The 22818-nt window shown below is 45.3% G+C and overlaps 1 protein-coding gene across 4 annotated transcripts in view; it reads right to left on the reverse strand.

The window, feature by feature from the left end:
- The window catches only part of EPHA8 (EPH receptor A8), an 83276-nt gene that overhangs the window by 6170 nt on the left and 54288 nt on the right, over nucleotides 1–22818 (reverse strand). For 3 of the 4 annotated variants that reach the window (XM_056542154.1, XM_056542152.1, XM_056542156.1), the window contains exons 4-13: nucleotides 14944–15099; nucleotides 12632–12967; nucleotides 11256–11380; nucleotides 10359–10521; nucleotides 9162–9258; nucleotides 8935–9002; nucleotides 8414–8539; nucleotides 6817–7002; nucleotides 4692–4753; nucleotides 4150–4359 (exon numbers count right to left, since the gene is read on the reverse strand). In XM_056542154.1, coding sequence (XP_056398129.1) covers nucleotides 4150–4359; nucleotides 4692–4753; nucleotides 6817–7002; nucleotides 8414–8539; nucleotides 8935–9002; nucleotides 9162–9258; nucleotides 10359–10521; nucleotides 11256–11380; nucleotides 12632–12967; nucleotides 14944–15099 — 1529 coding nt within the window. The remainder of the gene's footprint in view (nucleotides 1–4149; nucleotides 4360–4691; nucleotides 4754–6816; nucleotides 7003–8413; nucleotides 8540–8934; nucleotides 9003–9161; nucleotides 9259–10358; nucleotides 10522–11255; nucleotides 11381–12631; nucleotides 12968–14943; nucleotides 15100–22818) is intronic. The other variant, XM_056542155.1, reaches the window with a different exon arrangement.

The following is a 22818-nucleotide window of genomic DNA, read 5'->3' on the forward strand; positions in this document are numbered from 1 at the left end:
CGAATAGGTTTGGCTGCTGGTTTCCTTCTGGATCTTTTGTTTTTGAGTTTTTTTTTAGCTTTTTCACCACATCTAAATAATTCAATAACTACAGTGGTCCCTCAAGTTACAATATTAATTGGTTCCAGGAAAACCATTGTAAGTTGAAACCATTGTATGTTGAGACCATAACTCTATGGAAACGTGGTAATTGGTTCTAAAGGCACCAAAATGTCATCCAAAATAGGAAAAAGTGACAAAGAAAAATAAGTAGATAACTGATATAGATAAAGCAAATCCTTACATATAAAAGTAATAAAGATCTGCTGGGAGCTGTAAATTACTGTCTATGTCAGTGTTTCCCAAGCAGGGAGCCTCCAGCTGTTGCAAAACTATAACTCCCAGAATGCCTGGACAGCCAAAGGCTGGCCGGGCATGCTGGGAGTTGTAGTTTTGCAAAAGATGGGGCCACCCTGCTTGGGAAACACTGTCTATGTAGAGGACAGGAGCTTCTTCAGGGGTCCTGTACAGTACAGGCAATGTCCCAAACAAGTAATGGAGTCGCCCTCACCTGGTGTCCAAAAGAGCAGCTAACCCTGATACAGGTAAAGTGTACAGAACATGTAATACCAGACACCAGTCAGTGCATACACTTCAGTAATACAGGGGTTTTACCAGTGAATGCCCATTTTGATTGGTTGGTTCTTCCAGCCATTGACACGTTTTACAGATCTGGACTGTCTGTAGCATTGTATGTTGAGTCTGGTTTCAACTTACGATGGTCCAGAAAAGACCATTGTATGTTGAAACTATTGTATGTTGAGGCCATTGTAAGTTGAGGGATCACTGTAAATTGTAGTTATGGCTCAGAAGTGGTAAACGGCGTTTAGTGTGTGTGTTTATTACATTTTTTTAACACAGTTTTTTTCTCCCTAAATGTACTTACACTTTTTTTTTTTTTGGTTACTTCTTCTACAGATCTGTGTATCCTGTGGACTCCTTCGGATTCGGTGGACTACTTGGATGACCAGCGTTTTTCTTTGCTTGATGTTAATAAAATGGTTAACGAGGGCTTGTGGGGGAGTGTTTTTTGTAATAATTTTTTTTTAAAACCTGTTGTGTTTTATTTTTATTTTACTTTACTAGACAGGCTTAGTAGTGGAAGCTGTCTTATAGACTGAGTCCATTACTAAGCCGGGCTTAGCGTTAGCCACAAAAACAGCTAGCGCTAACCCCCAATTATTACCCCGGTACCCAACACCACAGGGGTGCCGGGAAGAGCCGATACCAACATGCCCGGAGCGTCAAAAATGGCGCTCCTGGGCCTAGGCGGTAACAGGCTGGCGTTATTTAGGTTGGGGAGGGCCAGTAACAATGGTCCTCGCCCACCCTGGGAACGTCAGGCTGTTACTGTTTGGTTGGTATTTGGTTGAGAATAAAAATAGGGGGACCATATGCGTTTTTTTAATATATTTAATTATTTAAAAAAAAACAAAAACGCATAGGGTCCCCCCTATTTTCATTCTCAGCCAAATACCAACCAAACAGTAACAGCCTGACGTTCCCAGGGTGGGCGAGGACCATTGTTACTGGCCCTCCCCAGCCTAAATAACGCCAGCCTGTTACCGCTTAGGCCCAGGAGCGCCATTTTTGACGCTCCAGGCCTGTTGGTACCGGCTCTTCCCGGCACCCCTGTGGCGTTGGGTACCGGGGTAATAATAGGGGGTTAGCGCTAGCTGTTTTTGTGGCTAGCGCTAAGCCCAGGTTAGTAATGGACTCTGTCTATAAGACAGCTTCCACTACTAAGCCTGTCTAGTAAAGTAAGAAAAAAACACAACAGGTTTTAAAAAAATTTTATTACAAAAAACACTCCCCCACAAGCCCTCGTTAACCATTTTATTAAAATCAAACAAAGAAAAACGCTGGTCATCGAAGTAGTCCACCGAATCCGAAGGAGTCCACAGGATAAACGGATCTGAAATGAGAAGAAAACAAAAAAAATGGGTTAGTACATTTATTATCACCTGCTCACACATCTCCCGCCCCGCACGACTACAACTGCCAGCATGCCCTTACAGTAAGGACATGCTGGGAGTTGTAGTTGTGTGGTGCAGGAGATGTGTGGGCAAGTGACAAGCTTGTCCCCTGCCCCCAGCTGCAGGACTACAACTCCCAGCATGCCCTTACAGTAAGGTGGGGCGGAGGCCGGGCACAGTGTTTCCCAACCTGGGACTTGTAGTTTTGCAACATCTGGAGGCACCCTGGTTGGGAAACACTGTTTTAGGCCAGTGTTTCCCAACCAGGGTGCCTCCAGATGTTGCAAAACTACAAGCCCCAGCATGCCTGGACAGTCAAAGGCTGTCTAGGCATGCTGGGAGTTGTAGTTTTGCAACATCTGGAGGCAACCTGGCTGTGAAACACTGGCCTAAAACAGTGTTTCCCAACCAGGGTGCCTCCAGATGTTGCAAAACTACAAGCCCCAGCATGCCTGGACAGTCAAAGGCTGTCTAGGCATGCTGGGAGTTGTAGTTTTGCAACATCTGGAGGCAACCTGGCTGGGAAACACTGGCCTAAAACAGTGTTTCCCAACCAGGGTGCCTCCAGATGTTGCAAGACTACAACTCCCAGCATGCCTAGACAGCCTTTGGCTGTCCAGGCATGCTGGGAGTTGTAGTCTTGCAACATCTGGAGGCACCCTGGTTGGGAAACACTGTTTTAGGCCAGTGTTTCCCAACCGTTTTAGGCCAGCGTTTCCCAACCAGGGTGCCTCCAGCTGTTGCTAAACTACAACTCCCAGCATGCCCGGACAGCCAAAGGCTGTCCAGGCATGCTGGGAGTTGTAGTCTTGCAACAACTGGAGGCACCCTGGTTGGGAAGCCTGCGCAACTTACCGGCTTCCGTAGGATCCAGCGCTGCACGACACTGCCGCGCGACACTGCCGCGCGACAGTGCCGCGCGACGATCTCCGACAGCGATCGTCGCTGGAGCCTCGGAAGGGTAAGTGAACTTCTTCGCCGGTCCCCTTCAGCTGTTTAGTTTTGCAACAGCTGGAGGACTACAGTTTACAGACCACACACCAGTGGTCTGCAAACTGTGGCCCTCCAGCTGTTGCAAAACTACAACACCCAACATGCCCTGACAGCCAAAGCCTATGGCTCTCAGGGCAGGAGCCCGGGCTGACATTACAGTGCAGCCGCCCGGGCTCCTCATACGGTCTCCCCGCTACCCCCCTTGTCTCCCGCCCGGGCTCCTCATACGGCCTCCCCGCTACCCCCCCCCCCCTTGTCTCCCGCCCGCGCCGCTCAGCTCCCGCTGCTACAAGACTACAACTCCCAGCGTGTCCTCACTGTAAGGCCATGCTGGGACTTGTAGTCTTGCAACAGCAGACAGATGGGAGTTGTGTGGCGCTGGCAGGTGAGAGGGGGGGGATGTAAATCACTGTAGTGTCCTGGTAGCGCAGTGAGGGTAGCGGGGAGAAAGTATGTCGGAGCCCGGGCGGCAGTAGCTTTTCCTGCTCCATGTTGGAGCTGGAGTAAATTTAGTCAATTTTTCTGGCCGTTGCGACAGTTTATTGCGCAACTGCGACTGTCTCAGTTAATAAATTCCTGACCACTGCAAGTAAAAACTGAAAACTTGCGTAAATTAAGCGGGAAATTTTTTTTTGACTTTCTAGCTCTTGCTAGGGAAAGTCGCACAATTTATAGGGTAGGCGCAATTGCGACAATTTTGCGCCAAAAATAGTCAGAAAAAAATGACTAAACCCCTTAGTAAATGCCCCCAAATATGACCACAGAACAATGGATCAGAGAACAATATGACCAAAGAACAATGGACAAGAGGACAATATGACCACAGAACAAGGGACAAGAGAACAATATGACCACAGAACAATGGACAAGAGGACAATATGACCACAGAACAATGGATCAGAGAACAATATGACCACAGAACAAGGGACAAGAGAACAATATGACCACAGAACAATGGACAAGAGGACAATATGACCACAGAACAATGGATCAGAGAACAATATGACCACAGAACAAGGGACAAGAGGACAATATGACCACAGAACAATGGACAAGAGAACAATGCAACTAGATAACAATGTCAGCAGAGAAAAGGCAGGGAACGAATAGTAAGACGATGAAGACTTGATATTCATCTCACTGTCGTTGTGTACGCTGCATCGGGGTCGTCCTCCAATATCCGGGACAATCCAAAGTCGGACACTTTACACACCAAGTTGCTGTTTACCAGGATGTTCCGAGCAGCCAAGTCCCGATGGACATAGCCCAAGTCAGAAAGATATTTCATTCCGGAAGAAATTCCCCTCAATATCCCGACCAGCTGGATTATAGTGAAGTGGCCATCACGGCTCTGGAATAAACAAGTCACAGTGTCCACCATACATCCGGCCTCTCCATCATAATCCCCCCCTCTATTGTATATAGCAGCTGGACCTCCACAAAAAAGGTTTTATTCTAGAGCTGAAGCTTTTCTTAAGTGTCATGAGACCCAACCATGTACCTACCATGTCATGAGACCCAACCATGTACCTACCATGTCATGAGACCCAACCATGTACCTACCATGTCATGAGACCCAACCATGTACCTACCATGTCATGAGAACCACCCATGTACCTACCATGTCATGAGACCCAACCATGTACCTACCATGTCATGAGAACCACCCATGTACCTACGTACCCTGAGGAAGGCGTCCAGGGACCCGTTCTCCATATATTCCGTCACAATCATTGTTAATTTACCTGCGAGACAGAAGAGGAGACGTCTGAACAGACTCATATTATTGGATATAGAATCTCAGATTATAGTCGTGTGTTGTCCTACTTTCTTGTCTTAAAGGGGTATTCCGGCTTTATACATCTTATCCCCAATCCTAAGATGTATGATCGCAGGGACCCCCACGATCTTGGTGCAGGTTATATCTACTAACAGATATAAAACTAATATAATACCACTCTAAATATGACCATTTTAAAACATCTATTTATTTATCTGTACATAGAACTTACTGTAGCTTCCTTTGTTTCTGGGTCCTGTATCAAGCAGGCTCGATCTATCAGCCGTCTCCCATTCCTTTTGGTGCCGGGATGTGAACTGAGCGGCTACACAGTACAGTGACCCCTCGACCTACGGTGGCCCCGACATACGATCATTTCAACATACGATGCTTTTGTATGTCGGGGCCATCACATAGACGGCTATCCGGCAGCGCAGACTGCTTCAGCTGCCCCCGGATAGCCGCTTACGGTGCCCCGTGTGGTCCGGTGACGATCACTTACCTGTCCTCGGGGCTCCGGCGCGTCCTCTTCAGGATCCCCTGCATCGTCGGCGCTCTCCATCATCGTCATCACGTCGCTGCGCACGCTGTCCCGTCATCCAATAGGAGCGGCGTGCGTAGCGACGTGATGGCGGCGACGGAGAGCGAGGATGCCGGGGAAGCAGAGGCCTTGCCAGAGCGGCGGGGACACCCCTGGGGACGCGGCGACAGCGATGGAAGGCGACATCCAAGGTAGCGGTGACGAGCGGTGACGGTCCGGAGCGGCGGAGACAGGTGAGTACAACTTCCTCTAACAGTGGTCTTCAACCTGCGGACCTCCAGATGTGGCAAAACTACAACTCCCAGCATGCCCGGACAGCCGTTGGCTGTCCGGGCATGCTGGGTGTTGTAGTTTTGCAACATCTGGAGGTCCGCAGGTTGTAGACCACTGTCCTATACTTTACATTGCACGGATCCCTCAACATGCGATGGTTTCAACAAAGGATGGTCCATTTGGAACGGATTCCCATTGTATGTTGAGGGAACACTGTACACCCAGCTACATACCCCTCACGAGTATGATACCTACTGGTTGTTTCTGGTTGCACATTGATTTGAAGATCATCTGATTCCTTCTATTTTATTAACCTCCTCAAGTTGATAGATTTTGGGAATTTTAACGTATTTTATTGTATCTAGTACAAGTATTTTGACATTATTGTACCAAGAGATTTTTCTATTGTTTTTATGTTATATGTCTTCATTAGAGATGAGCGAACTTACAGTAAATTTGATTCGTCACGAACTTCTCGGCTCGGCAGTTGATGACTTTTCCTGCGTAAATTAGTTCAGCCTTCACGTGCTCCGGTGGGCTGGAAAAGGTGGATACAGACCAAGGAAAGAGTCTCCTAGGACTGTATCCACCTTTTCCAGCCCTACCGGAGAGCCGGAAAGCTGAACTAATTTATGCAGGAAAAGTCATCAACTGCCGAGCCGAGAAGTTTGTGACGAATCGAATTTACTGTAAGTTCGCTCATCTCTAGTCTTCATATTTGAACCCGCCAGTAATATCTTTCGCAGGCTTTTTTTTTTGTATAAATTTGATGTGTGTAACACTGAACCAATCAGAGCACCTGACGAGGAGGGGTGTCCCACCCCTCGAAACGCGTAGTCCATAGCGCTGAATAAAGGATTTTATTTATTTCATTTTCCTTTGTCTGTATCGGTTTATGTACATCCATTGGGTGAGCGCCAGGAGGATCAATTGTTTTCCCCGCAGTTTGCAGCTCCATTGTGACTTCCTTGACCGTTCCTGATTTCTATAGAGACGGGCAAGATCCAGGCTGCACCCCGACTTTACACCTTCATATCGGGTATACAAGCTTCAGTAGGTGTTGTGCCCTGAGGATAACACCCCCAGCTGAGCAGTTTTCATATTGCTGCTAATATTAACCTCTGCGCCACCTGAGTAACAGGACATGTCTTTTGCGCTCTTGTCTGTTTTTTTCACATATTTCACAAGCCCTTAATAATGGATGACGTACATACCCCTAGTCACCACGCCCTCCAAGTGAATGACATTCGGGTGGTCAAACTGGGCCATGATGCTGGCCTCACTGAGGAAGTCTCGTCTCTGCTTCTCGTTGTAGCCAACTTTTAAGGTCTTGATGGCGACTGGGATCTCACGTTTCCCCGGTAGCTTCAATCGTCCATAGCAAACTTCTCCAAACTCCCCTGAGAGGAGACGTGAGACAAAAAGAAGATATATGGAGTCGACAGGAAATGGTGGAAATTTTTTGAGGTGCTATATACTGCCCTATCTGAGAGGTGGATACGACAGAGGAAGACAAGCGGAGTTCTGGGAGAAATATATTTTTTTATATGGTTAGGAGCAGAATTTCCTGACTAAATCCTGACAGGACTCCTAGCAGAGACAGTAAGAGTCCAGTCCAGGGAGTCCAGTCCAGGGAGTCCAGTTTACCTCATCCACATCTAGTGATTGACTGCTTTCCATGTATCAGTGTGTCTACAGAATGGACTGTCTATCTACATGTGGGAGGGGTTAGCTAGACTCTGGACTCTTTCTGTCTTTGCTAGGAGTCCTGCCAGGACTTACTCAGGAAATTCTTCTCCTAACCATTTACAAATATATATTTATCACAGAGTTTACTATATAAACCTATTACAGAATTCAGCTTCTCCTCCTCTATCCTGGTCTCCAAACTGTGGCCCTTCAGATGTTGCAAAACTATGACTGTCTGGGCATGCAGTCTTGCAACATATAGTAGGCCACAATTTTCAGACCACTACTCTATCATAACCTGGTTAGGAGCAGAATTTCCTGACTAAATCCTGACAGGACTCCTAGCAGAGACAGTTAGAGTCCAGCTTACCTCGCCCATAACTAGTGATTGACAGCTTACCGGTATGAGTGTGTCTACAGAATGGGCTGTCAATCAATGTATGGGCAGGGTTAGCAGGACTCTAACTGTCTCTGCTAGGAGTCCAGTCAGGATTTAGTCAGGAAATTCTGCTCCTAACCAGGATATGATAGAGTAGTGGTCTGCAAATTGTGGCCTACTATATGTTTCAAGACTGCAATACCCAGTATGCCCGGACAGTCATAGTTTTGCAACATCTGAAGGGCCACAGTTTGGAGACCAGGATAGAGGAGCGGAAGCTGAATTCTGTAATCTATAGGTTTATATAGTAAATAGATAAATATATATTTGTAAATGGTTAGGAGAAGAATTTCCTGACTAAATCCTGACAGGACTCCTAGCAGAGACAGTAAGAGTCCAGCTTACCTCGCCCACACCTAGTGATTGACAGCTTTCCCTGTATCATTGTGTTTTCAGAATGGTCTGTCAATCAATGTATGGGCGGGGTTAGCAGGACTCTAACTGTCTCTGCTAGGAGTCCAGTCCGGATTTACTCAGGAAATTCTTCTCCTGACCATATAAACCTATATATTACTGAATTCAGCTTCTCTCCCTCTATACAGGTGTTCTCCAAACTGTGTCCCGTCAGTTGTTGCAAAACTACAACTCGATCATGTTGGAAGTTGCAGTTTTGCAACATCTTGAGGGCCACGGTTTGAAGACCACTATTCTATCACATGTCAAGTAGAAGAAATTGTACAAACCTGATCCAATGATCTTTTCAATCTTGATCCTGGAAGCCTCGATCTCCCGAGCAAACTCATGGACAGCCTGGCAGGGATCCTCGTAGGTGTGAGGGTCAACATAGAGCTTGGACTCTGCCAAAGTGACTGTAAGACGGAGACACCTCCATTACTGGTCATACATCGCAACGTTCCCGATACGTCAGCGTTATAGACCCGACAGCCGCCATCCTCCCTCCCCCTTCCTCCTCTAAGACTTTAAGAAAACTCGGAGTTGTAATAAAGTTTTAATAGTCCCGGTTCCCCCTTTAGTTGACGTCAGCCCCGCGATTATCACAGTATAGACCGGTGTCAATTTAATTTCAGAGGATTTTTCGAGCTCGTTCTAGAGATTAAAGGAGACGTTGAGTTCCATTATTTCATCTCTTGCTTCTGTGATTTAAATTCCTCAGCGTGATAATAATTTCCAGCGTCAGACGCGACTAATGATATTAACTGATTTATCTTCTCCTCCCTTCCCCTCCCCCCGCCCCCCGACTTACTTTGCCCGTTCTGATAATGCATTTTCTCCTCATCGGAGTCCTGGAAAGCCTTGCTGTATCCACAGTGTCTGCAAAGATGGAGAGGCACTCAGAGATAGGAGACGGATCTGACGGCACTCACAGGGGCTCGAACGTATATAAAGAGCAGATAGATAGAGGCTGAGAGCCGACAAGAGTCCCCGACACGCACACAATGAACCTCGCCGCTCCTGTGCGCGCGTTCTCACCTTTTTTTGCAGATCAGCACAGTGAGGAGAACGACCAGTCCGGTGATCAGCGTAAGGCAGATCCAGACGATTGTCATGGTGTCGTATCGTAGGGCTACTGAGGCAGAAGAACAATAAAGGACATGTTATGTCTATATCACTACACTTCAATACACATGGGGGGGGAGGACACTTATAGGGGTACTCCGGTGGAAAACAAATGTTTCCAAATCTACCTATGCCAGGAAGTTAAACATATTTGTAAATCACTTCTAGTTAAAAATCTTAATCCTTCCAATACTTATCAGTTGCTGTATGCTCCACAGGAAGTTGTGTAGTTCTTTCCATTTTGACCACAGTGCTCTCTGCCGCCACCTCTGTCTGTGTCAGGAACTGTCCAGAGTAGAAGCAAATCCCCATCTCCTGCTCTGGACAGTTCCTGATACGGACAGAGGTGGCAGCAGAGAGCAACTTCCTCTGGAGCATACAGCAGCTGATAGGTTTACGCCCCTGTTATCTGTAATACTTCCTGCTATGTTTTTTGTTTGCACCGCTATTTAAGAATAAATACTTTTTTGGTTATTGGTGTCGCTTTTCATCTTTTCACTTAAAGGGGTACTCCGGCGCTTAGACATCTTATCCCCTATACAAAGGATAGGGGATAAGATGCCTGATCGCGGGGGTCCCACTGCTGGGGAACCCCATGATCTTGCACGCAGCACCCCAGTTAAAATCAGTCCCCGGAGCATGTTCGCTCCGGGTCTGATTACCGGCGACCGGCGGGGGCCTTCAGCGTATGACGTCATGCTCCACCCCTCAATGCAAGCCTATGGGAGGGGGCGTGACAGCTAGACTTGCATGAGGGGGTGGGGCTATGAAATCACGAGCTCACGGCTCCAGCATTCGGAACAGTTTGTTCAAAACGCTGAGTAGGGGAGTACCCCTTTAAGCTTGTGGGCCAATGAGAAGGATGCAAATACAGTTGTCAGAGGCTAGCAACATCCCTAGCAACCAATAGGAAAGTAGTTAGTTGAAACATATAATCGTGCATGCTGCAAATTTTATTACGAATTTCGCATGGAAAAAAAGTAAACGAATATGCGAAATTCACGAATATAGGACAAATATTCGTCCAAATTTGCAAATTCGAATATGGCCTGTGCCGATCATCACTATTCAGCATGTGCTTTCTATGTTATATCCCAGTCAGTCACTTACTTGCTTTACTAGTCTCCACTTCTATGGTTTGGCTAAACTTGCCGCAGCCAGCAGAGGTGCGGGCCCTGACCTGGAAGACATAGCGGGTGGAAGGCCTGAGTCCATTCACTACAGCTCTGGTTTCCTTAGCCTTCAGTGTAGAGTAACTTTGCATTTCCTTGTCCTAAAAGTCAAGAAATAACAAAATCGAGCAATGTTGTGATGACAATAGACGATACAGAGAAGAGTCGAGTCCAGGCCACTACTATGCCAGGTAGCAGCGGTAAAGTACAGCTGATCAAGTCGTGCCATATTTCTACCGATAGGGTAAAGTTTGATAATTCTTCTTGTAGTTATAGGATCCTTTTGTGGAAAGATGGCATGAACCAGTGTTGTAGCCATAGAGGACGCAGAGGTCGCAGTTGTGACTGGGCCCCTAAGCCCCTTAATATTGATTGCTTCTGCCTAAACTGCCAAAGCTCAGCTCCCCATGAACAAAAGGGTATGTGTTTGTGTATATATGTTTGGAAATAGCAGATCCAAAGAAAATCAATGGGGGGGGGGGGGCTTTTGCACCAGGGCCCATGAGCCTTTAGCTACACCCCTGGAGTGAACTATGTGTTATCATCATCCATAAACCAAGCTAAGAGGTAAGGTGTGCTCCAGTTGGGCCTTACTTTTTAATATGAAGCCATACATCCCCACATTGAAATATAAGGGCTAAAGGATAAGGAAATTTGCATGACCTAACCAGATGGTGTAAAGCGATACAAAGCCCCAGTATAAAGCTGCCATCCATCTACCGTGTATATGTATTGGTAATCCCAATCAATGAAGAGAAGGTGATATAATGCACATCATTACATGGATGGTTACAAATGGTGACCATCTTTATATTGCAACTGAACTATAATTCACCTTTTCAAAGTATTTGATCTCGTACTCGAGGATGATCCCGTTGGGCTGGTCCGGTTCTTGCCATATTAAGGTGACGCTGTTCTGTTCTGTCTTCTCTTTACGAATCACCACAACCTGAGAAGGAGCTGAGAGATAATGGAGAAGCTGCTATTATTTCACCATTGTTTACCATTATTTATTCTACTAAATACATTTCTATGAGACAATGTATAATCCCATGAATACCATAAGATCGCATAATTGACAATGACTACATTCCCTTGAATACTCCATTCTCCTTAATTGACTCTTCCCCTTACTGACCATTCTCCATCATTGACTCTTCCCCTTACTGACCATTCTCCATCATTGACTCTTCCCCTTACTGACCATTCTCCATCATTGACTCTTCCCATTACTGACCATTCTCCATCACTTACTCTTTCCCTTACTGACCATTCTCCATCATTGACTCTTCCCATTACTGACCATTCTCCATCATTCACTCTTCCCCTTACTGACCATTCTCCATCATTCACTCTTCCCCTTACTGACCATTCTCCATCATTCACTCTTCCCCTTACTGACCATTCTCCATCATTCACTCTTCCCATTACTGACCATTCTCCATCACTTACTCTTTCCCTTACTGACCATTCTCCATCATTGACTCTTCCCATTACTGACCATTCTCCATCATTGACTCTTCCCTTACTGACCATTCTCCATCATTCACTCTTCCCCTTACTGACCATTCTCCATCATTCACTCTTGCCCTTACTGATCATTCTCCATCAATGACCCTTCCACTTACTGATCATTTTCCTTCAATGACTCTCCCTTTTCTGATCACTCTCCATCATTGACTCTTCTTCTCTCGTTTAGTGCCCACTCTATATCATTGATGTCTCTCCATCAGGAACCACTCTCTGTCAATGACTTTTTTCCTTTGTTGGCCGCTCCCCATCATTGATGCCACCCCCTCAATGACCACATGATCAATGTCCCCCCTCAGTGACCACATGACCACTTTCCATCTATGACTCCTCTCCTCTGACTCCTTTCTCATTACCAATCATTTTTAGTTTTATATTCCTTCGTTCTTATATGACCTTGACTTCAGGATCCTAGAACTTTTGGTCTAATGTGTTGACCTCCATGAAGTCATGTCATTCTCTCTTCCTATTTTCCCTCCATATTACAACATAAATTCCTTTTTTCTAAATATCGAGCTTTAGATTTGGTGCCTTATATATATATACATATACTTCAAACCTAAAGACTTTCAGAATGAGGAATAGCTAATGATAATGGTAATAGTGATGGTTATTACACTTCACACTGCAGAACATCAAGGCCGTAGTGACAGAACACACAGGTTTTGCAGAGGGTCCTACCTGCCTGGTTCGTGGTTATGTTCACTGTGGAGAACATCCGTTGCTCCAAGCTAAAGTCGGACACCCCGTTGACAGCCTCCACCCAGAAGGTATAGTTCATGTGGGCCTGGAGATTTGCCACTGTTAGTGAGGTCTTTGCGAGGCTCACCTGCTGGGGGGTGTAACGCACACCTCCCCCACAGGGCTCACATTGACCCGCATCCCAAGCACAGCGCCGGCAAATGACATTGTATGTGACATCTCTGCGCCCACCTGTGTCCCTTGGTGGGTTCCATTCCAAGGTAACGGTGGTGCCATTAACACTGGTGATTAAATTGACTGGAGCGGAAGGTGGACCTAGCAGGGAAAACACAGAAAAGGATCAACGCTGAACACATCGACCACCATTAGGCTAATACACAGGGGGGTCTGCTTTATGTTAGAGCCCCAATATTAGGGGCAGTGTTGTCCTAGACAGTGTAGTCATGGTTTCATCTTATCACAAATGGATCATACACTTATAAATACAAAGCTCTGTCTCAACACCTCTACTCCTGGGTGTATTATTAAAGGGTTTTCCGGCCAAAGAGCAGCACCCACATTCTATGCCAGGCTGCTGCTCCAGTCTCGGAAAGCTCTTTGTTTCCGGGAATGGAGACGTGATGAAACACCACGCCCCCTGGTGATGCCACGCCACGCCTTCTCCATTCATGTCTATGGGAGGGGACATGACAGCCATCACGTCCCTTCCATAGAAATGAATGGAGGGGGCGTGGTGTGACATCACAAGGGGGCATGGCATGACGTCACGTCTCCAGTCCCGGAAACATAGAGGCTTCCGAGACTGGAGCAGCAGCCTGGCATAGAATGTGGGTGCTGCATAGAGATCGCGTGGGGTCCCAGCAACGGGCCCCCCGCGATCAGACATCTTATCTTCTATCCTTTGGATAGGGGATAAGATATCCTTGGCCGGATGAACCCTTTAAGCCATTTATACAAAATTTCCCACCTTCAAGACACCTTCATTTACATGCAACAATTTGATCACTTGTATTAATACAGTATATGTTAGGGTCCCCAAAACCTGCAATGTCCTCTAAGATTTCAAAATCCCAGTGCTACAAGTCGTACATTTTTCTACATGTAGCCTATAGGATGACTATGGTTTCTCCAGAGTAAACATACAAATCTTAACATCTTGTTATCCAAAAAACTAAATATACGGAAGATGATGGCTCAAACCATCAAATTCCACCATTTGGTGTGGAAAATGCCAAATACATGTTCAATCATCGCCAAACCACTGCAGAGGAGAATTGGTGAAGGCCTGACCAATCTGTTCTCCTCTCCGCTTGTTCACTAAACAACCGCACTAGATCAGCACGTATAAGCCAGCGGTGCTCAGCTCCAAATAGCAACATCATGCATAATGGTCAAAGATAAAAGGCGGCACTCACCAATAGTAAAAACTGTCTTTAACCTTCAATAAAGATGCATACTATCAACATAGCAGGGAGTATCACAGATGGCAGGGGCGTTAATGCCCCTGCCATCTGTTATACTCCCTGCTGTGTTTAACGTATGCACCCCTATTGAAGATAGTTTTGGTTATTGGTGAGTGCCGCTTTTTATCTTTTATCACTAAAGTACAATGATTATATATATCAGCATGATACAGTATCTCCGAGGGAGATGACAGACATGAAGCACAATGGCAGTTAAGGGGTTAGCCAGGATAAGAAAAACAAAGCTGCTTTCTTCCAGAAAGAGCACCACGCCTGTCCTCAGTTTGTGCGTGGTATAGCCGCTCACCTCTCCTCTTGTTCGCTAATGTTGAAGAAAAGGGGCAGCTCTCTAAGTGCCCATTTTAGCACGGGAAATAAACAACCGCACAAGATCAACACCTTTAAGCCGGCGGTGCTCAGCTCCAAATAGCAACATTGTGCAGAATGGTAAAAGATAAAAAGCGGCACTCACCAATAGCCAACACAGTTTTTAATCTTCAATAGCGGAGCATACAATCAACATAGCAGGGACTATCACAGACGGGAGGGGATAACGCCCCGGCCATCTGTGATACTCCCTGCTATGTTTATTTTATGCACCGCTATTGAAGATTAAAGATTGGTGAGTGCCGCTTTTTATCTTTTATCACTAAATTACAAAAGTAAAGTTTTCTAGAATGACCTCGGCTGATAGGGGTGCACATAATGCTACTTATCAGGAGAAGACATTCTTTGACTTCTATGTAATAAGCAATGAGCCTGAAGATTACCCAGCAGAAAAACTCTAGCAACAGCATACAGCAGGACACCATCTCATCCTTTACTCACGTGTGCAGGCCACAGACGCTGGATCATTGGCAGAACGGTAATAGTTGGTGTCACATTCACAGATCTGAGAAGCCAAGGTGTCTGAATAACTGAATGGTGGGCACTTTGAGCACAGCTGGTCTCCTGGCGAAGACTTATAGTATCCAAGATCACAGGCTGCAAGACAAAATCCCATATTAACGTAATAACACTTAGAGGCAAAGACTTTTCTGGAACATTTAAATGGTGCTGCTTTCCTAAAAAAAAAAAAAAGGCCTCACTAGAAAAGGTTGTAACTGCCAGAAAGAAATGAGACTGCACTCATCATCCAACACCGTTTTATTCGGTCATCCGAAAGTGCAGGCAGGTACGGCAGTGGAAGCAGGGGAAAACTGGAACAGGCTGTTTCACGCTAAGGTGCACTTCTTCAAGCCAGTATCAGCTTTAAGAAGCACACCTTAGCGTGAAACAGCCTGTTCTGGTTTGCCCCTGCTTCCACTGCCATACCTGCCTGCACTTTCGGATGACCGAATAAAACGGTGTTGGATGGTGAGTGCTGTCTCATTTCTTTCTCACAGTTACAATTGTTCAAGTCTTGTTGTGGACATTGCACCCCCAGGATCAACTATACTTCCGGAGACCCCAGTCCTTCCCTTTCAAAGTATTCCGTATACTCTAGTCTTGCTAGTGTCGGTCCATGGTTTTCTTCACTTTACTCACTAGAAAAGGGACATGGCCTCACTAGAAAGGGGACATGGCCTTACTAGAAAGGGGACATGGCCTCCCTAGGAAAGGGACATGGCCTCACTAGAAAGGGGACATGGCCTCACTAGAAAGGGGACATGGCCTTACTAGAAAGGGGACATGGCCTAACTAGGAAAGGGACATGGCCTCACTAGAAAGGGGACATGGCCTTACTAGAAAGGGGACGTGGCCTCACTAGAAAAGGGACATGGCCTCAGTAGAAAAGGGACATGACCTCAATAGAAAGGGGACGTAGCTTTACTAGAAAGGGGACATGGCCTCACTAGAAAGGGGACATGGCCTCACTAGAAAGGGGACATGGCCTCAGTAGAAAGGGGACGTGACCTCAATAGAAAGGGGACGTGGCTTTACTAGAAAGGAGACATGGCCTCAATAGAAAGGGGATGTGACCTCAATAGAAAGGGGACGTGGCCTCAATAGAAAGGGGATGTGGCCTCACTAGAAAGGGGACGTGGCCTCAATAGAAAGGGGACGTGGCCTCAATAGAAAGGGGATGTGGCCTCAATAGAAAGGGGATGTGGCCTCAATAGAAAGGGGACATGGCCTTACTAGAAAGGGGACATGGCTTTGCCAAAAAGGAGACTTGGCTTATAATGCACCTGAGGTGCCAAAAGATTGTTGCAAAAGTAAGCCAGGTGTCTAAAGATGCATGAAATGACCCACTGTGATAAATTGGATGCATTCTTAGACTGTATGTTCTGAATCTACACCAACAATAGACATTTTAAGTAAATCTACCCTATTGCCTTTAAAAAATTTTGCCCTTTGCCCCCAAAAAGTTCCAATTACCAGAGGTTTCACTTCCAATGAATTTTCTGTTCACTTCCTGTTGTTAGGCTCAGTCAGTCTTAGGTAACACAGACACTGAGATAGACAACAGGAAGAAGGGGCTAATTGCCGGGCAGCATCCTCACTTGGCCGGCAGGTAATGCTAAATTGCAAGGGCTCATTCACACAGCCCGGAAAAATTCTGGCAGGCGCCGGTCCTAATTAGTCGCCGCTAGGACTGTTAAAAAATACACCATCTCTATAGACAGCAATGCATTTCCGAAAAGATTCCGCTAAAGTAAAGAACATGTCCATTTTTTTTTTTTTGTAGAGTCCAGAGTTAGAATTTCTGTGGCAGAATTTCCCACAGCAGAAATTCTGCCACAGGCACAGAATTTCTAAGCAAATTTTTCATGCTGTGTTCCGCTCGGGAATTCTGGTGTGTGAACGGGCCCTTAGAGTATTGTCACACAGTGCAGAAATGCTGTAAAATCTGCAGCAAAAAACACTCCAACCAGTGCTGCTCTGGATTTCTGGTTGTGCAGTATTATACTACGAGGCTTTTTATAGTTGGTTTGGTGCAGTACAACCTGTATTAAAGGGGTACTCCGGTGGAAAACATTTTTTTTTTAATCAACTGGCGCCAGAAAGTTAAACAGATTTGTAAATGACTTCTATTTAAAAATCGTAATCCTTCCAGTACTTATCAGCTGCTGTATGCTCCACAGGAAGAACTTTTTTTTAAATTTCTTTTCTGTCTGACCACAGTGCTGTCTGCTGACACCTCTGTCTATGTCAGGAACTGTCCAGAGCAAGTGAGGTTTGCTATGGGGATTTGCTCCTACTCTGAACAGTTCGTGACATGGACAGAGGTGTCAGCAGAGAGCACTGTGGTCAGACAGAAAGGAAATCCATAAAGTATACAGCAACTGATAAGTACTGGAAGGATTAAGATTTTGAAATAGAAGTAATTTACAAATCTGTTTAACTTTCTGGCACCAGTTGATTTATTTCTACCGGAGAACCCCTTTAATGCCATGCCACAAAAAATGTCAAATATACACTGTTTCTGAATGTTTAAAGTGAAGTTTATGTCTGTACCAAATCTTGGCAGGTTGTGAAGTATCTACACTTCAACGTTTGTGACATTCAAGAGGAAGGATCCAAGTCAATCGTGGTCTGTGAGGGTAAGCTTCACAAATACCATGTGGTACTCCTCGTACCTGTACCAGGGACCTCAGGCCGGGACCAATACTTTCAACAGGTGTTATACCATGCATGACACACATTTGCATTGACTTCATGTCCTATATTTCTACTGAAATTGTCTCTGCATGAACATAAACCAAAATACTTGTAGAACAATATCAACAAGCAGCGGCACAAAACAGATAGCATACGGCTAGACACTGAAGAGAAGCTGAAGATTATACGTTTGATGAGGTCCATACAAAATACTTGGTGTGAACTGCACTTCATATTAGCAATCAACCTCCATAAGAAAGCATCTTGCTGTAGTTTTAAGATCCTACCCTAAGATAAGCACCAAGCAAAATAGGAAGTGAGGGAAGGGAAGTGCAGCATAGAGCAGTGCTGGCAGGCTTTCAAGAAAGGTTTACATCCACCAAAAAAGAGAGAACCGCACAATTCTATTGCCATACGGATGCAAAAATATAACATTTATTTCAGGGGTTTGGTAAGAGGTCTGATTAATTTCAATCCTCTAGTCTGGTATCTGATTCATTTTAGGAGTCTGGGGTGTTATTAATTTAGTCTCCCCCCCGCCCCCCCCCCCGCACAAGAAGGGGTGCACTTTCCAATAGGGAACCCCCTGGTGGCTATGGTGACCCCTGGAGAGTGACAGAGTTGTCATTAGGTCTTGACACTTTGGGAATGTGCCTTGAATCCAAAGACATGCGCCCCAAAAACTTGCACTATTTTTACACTGTGATTGTAATGTTTCTGATGTTATCAGTGTCAGAAGCAGCAAGCACTGCACTGCAAACATGACTCAGTCCTAGTGGCCCCTGTGGGACCCGTGGCTTCCTGCTGAGTTCAGAGGAAGGTGAGAACTTCTACATTTGATTCAGCTGTAGTGTTCTAGATATTTAGAGGCAGACGACGTGGAGGGTCTGTGACAGACACAGCTATAGGGGCTCTTTGTCTGGCACAGTTATGGGTCTATGGCTGGCCAGGTCTTGGAGGCTTTGAGGCTGGAACATTAATACAGTCATTGTTAATGAAGCTGTCATATGAACATTGTGGCTGTCCATGAAGGGGCAACTGATATTACTGCCTAAGGGGGCACTGTAGTCAGAGGTGTAGCTATTGGGGTCACAGAGGTCGCAACTGTGACTGGACATCTAAGTCATTGGTAGGTATGTGCGACCCTTGTACCTTGACCACAACAATACTCCTAGAAGAAAACATAGTAACATGACGTATGCTGTATGGGGTACATGTCCGTTTACGACATCCTGTTCAATGGAATTGCACGATGTCTGCGCTAAAAGTGACTACATCAAGCCTATTTGTAAGTGTATACTACGTGGTCCTGCAATGCTGGCATCCCATTCATCGTGAGCTGTCCAGTTATGCCACATAAACTTCTGTAAAATATTTGTAATCTCAGCTTAAGGAACAGACTACAATGTATCCTGGGAAATACAGCTGCTTGTCCGGTGACCAATGGTAAATTCACCCCAGAGTGGAGCTGAGCAGGTTCAGAGGCAACAAGCAAAGCAATAAATTGAATTAAAGAACTACAGTACCCAGAAAGATTGTCAGAATTAGGATTAGTTAAAAAAAGAAAAAGATGGCTTAGGGGCGACCTACGCCATCTTCGGGTGGTTCGGTTTAGCAGAACCTGCAAAAATTCCATCAGCCACAAGGCAGAAAGGAGAAAAGCAAAGGATCACATGATCTCAGGGAATCTAATAATACCTTTCGAACAGCTCTCTCAGCCAGTTAGGAGGCAGTATAGGGGTGATGTCAGATCATTTTAAAAGCCTATGCTCATTGCTTCAGCAGCCATTTTAGAAATAGCAGGTGTTAGATGAAGATCTCTGTTAGGGACAGTGAGCAGTTAACAACACAGATAGGATTAGGAGCCACATATATAATAATTGAAGCAAAGCAGCAAAGAGCATTCTGCATCTGTTCTGTCAGGGCAAAATCTGTTGAGTAATTTTAGTTTTTTGTTTTGTTTTACAGTAATTGTGAAAAAGCTGTATAGAGGGTTTTATGTCACCGTTGTGCACTTTCTATGACACCAATCCTGTTGCTACACAATGAGCAATCATTTTAAAAAGCCATTGCTTCTTCACTTTCCAGACACAAACCTGTAATTACTCCCAAAAATTGAGAATTCATGGATCAACTGGAAAACCACTGCTTCTCCTGATACCTCTGCCTCCACAAAAAGGTTCCTTTTTGGACATTAATTTTAAAAAGCATCCATCCGGCTCCATCCGGTTACGCATAGCCATACATGTTGCCGTAACGTTGAAATTAAATTTTCCTCAGAAGTCCATAGATACCCTCTAGAGTTGAGTGAACTTACAGTAAATTGGTTCATAACAAACCTCATGGCTCGGCTGTTGATTAATTTAGTCTTCATAAATTAGTTCAGCTTTCCAGGTGTCCCGATTGCCTGGAAAAGTCCAGGAAAGTCCTAGGACTGTATCCACCTTTTCCAGGCAACTGGGGCACTTGGAAAGCTGAACTAATTTATGAAGACTAAAGTAATTAACGGCCGAGCCATGAGGTTTGTTATGAACCAATTTACTGTAAGTTCGTTCAATTCTAATACCCTCCTATGTGACCTAACAGTATTATACAGGGCTATAGGACTCTTAGGCAGTGTTATACACACATTTTAGAGCTATAGGTGAAGTACTGGTTCGGATAGAATTGGTTCTGTCAGAACCAGAACTTTTTGAAAGAGATGGATGAACTGGCAGAACAGAACATTTGAAAAGTTTCCTCATGTCTACTAATAACTAAGAAAGTGCCCATCGACAAAATGGGAGCAGAGGGGGCACATGATAGGGGGCAGGAAGGGAAGCTAAAAAAAGGGGTGTGAAAGGGTTAATAGGGAACGGGTTGGGAGTGGGGGGGGGGGAAAGGTGAAAGGGGCGGCCTTATGGGGTGAGGTTATAAGGACAGGGGGACCAGTCACTCGGACACAGTGTGAGAATCGCCCGCCCGCCTGCCCTGAGTGTTACGTACTCAGATGGTGGTTGGTGGGTTTTTGTGTTGTTTGTTTTACTTTGTCGCAGCGGCAGGAGATGGAGGGGTAATTAGAGGCATATAAGAAGAAGGAGGTCGTGAAATTGAGCAGATTGGTATGGGGAAGCTGGGGACGTTACCCAGCTGGGTTTAGAAAGACCCCTGCGGGCATGGTCCCAAGGGGAAGAGAAGGTCTCTGAAGGAGGTGCCCTGGGGTGAAGGTTCTGGACGATCGGTAGGAGATCGGGAATGTCATGTCGCCTCTGAGTCCCCTCCTTTTGATGGTATTTATACACATTTTGCACTGATACTGGTTGTTTATGGAAAATGTATGAGAATTTGTTATTTAATAACGGTGGTCCGCTGTGGCCTTTCTACCACACACTGGAGTCAGATGTTTCATTGAATAGGTAAAGGTTAAAAAGGGAATGGTATAGTTGGGGAGTGGTCTAGTGGGGGGTGGTATAGTGGGGGGTGGTATAGTGGGGAGTGATCTCTCCTATGATCTATTTATACCCAGGACTGTATCTATAACAAGGGGGCATCCTCTACGTCTAGAGGAAAAAAGGTTTCTACACCAGCACAGACGGGGGTTCTTTACTGTAAGAGCAGTGAGACTATGGATGAGGGCCTCATGGCGAACTCATCTGATTTACTGTATTACTAGGGTGTAATAATATTACAGGTTATAGTTCCTGGAGAAAGGTCACTATTCTGATACCAGATTTGGAGTTGAGAGGGAATTTTGGCCTCTACCACATGGGAACGGCTTTTCCTTCCGTTCGATCCACGCTGCCGGGTGATAGGCTGGACTGGATGGGCGACTGCCTTTTTCCAGCCGTATAAACTATGTCACTGTGTTACTAAGAAGAAAGCTGCAGACTGGAAGGTGTTCCCTCAGCTCAGTCATTAAAATGAAGCCAAAGTAATTAAGGCAGAAGTTAATTAGCTCATTAACACGGAAGGTTCGGGAAGATTATGACACAAAGGCAAATTGCTGATTTCTCTTCATTTATCGCCGGCGCCTTTATAATACGAGACAGGAGACAGCGGCGAAACGCAGCAATCCGCAGATGTCCAGCCTGATATACGTATAAGTCATTTTACTTATACAACGCAAACGGCTGTGACTGAGGTACAGAGAAGTCCACTGTCTCTCAACTGATGGCATACACATTGGGTTAAACGGGTTGTCCGGGAATAGAAAAAAAAAGATTTTTTTTTTTAAAAATAGGTCTAGATATGGTCCCTGCTTGTAAACGTGTTTTCCTGGTTCCTGTGACACATTAAAGGGGTACTCCGGTGGAAAACATTTTTTTTAATCAACTGGTGCCAGAAAGTTAAACAGATTTGTAAATAACTTCTATTAAAAAAAAAAAAAAATCTGTATCCTTCCAGTACTTATTAGCTGCTATATACTACAGAGAAAGTTCTTTTCTTTTTGTTTTGTTTTTTCTGTCCACGGTGCTCTCTTCTGACACCTCTGTCTGCATCAGGAACTGTCCAGTATAGAAGCAAATCCCCATAGCAAACCTATGCTGCTCTGGACAGTTCCTGATACAGACAGAGGTGTCAGCAGAGAGCACTGTGGACAGGAAAAAAAAAAAAGAAAACCAAAAACAAAAGAACTTTCTCTGTAATATACAGCCGCTAATAAGTACTGAAAGGATAAAGATTTTTTTAATAGAAGTAATTTACTAACTTGTTTAACTTTCTGGCACCAGTTGATTAAAACATTTTTTTTCCACCGAAGAACCCCTTTAACCCCATAGGAAATGGCCCTGAACAGCTGTGGTGAGTGATTGGCTAAGCGGGGGTGATATATTACAGGAACCAGAAAGAAGCTATGGCTATGAGTGGGAACCTGGAGTGTCAGAATGGCAGCTAAGGGGAAACAAAGGGTGTGAGTAGGATTTTTATTTGTTATTTTTCCCCAGACACTTCGGAGAGAAGAATCTGGATCAACATGTCACATCATTGTTTTCTGAAACCAATGATAGATGGGCCTGGAGGAAGTGAAAGTGAAACGGAGTCTACAGAGGACAGAGAAGTATAGGAGTCTGGAGGGGGCAGAGAAGTCTGGAGGGGACAGAGAAGTCTGGAGAAGACAGAGAAGTCTGGAGGGGACAGAGA

Source organism: Hyla sarda, chromosome 10 (genome assembly GCF_029499605.1).
Source record: "Hyla sarda isolate aHylSar1 chromosome 10, aHylSar1.hap1, whole genome shotgun sequence".
In the NCBI taxonomy this organism is placed as follows: domain Eukaryota; kingdom Metazoa; phylum Chordata; class Amphibia; order Anura; family Hylidae; genus Hyla; species Hyla sarda.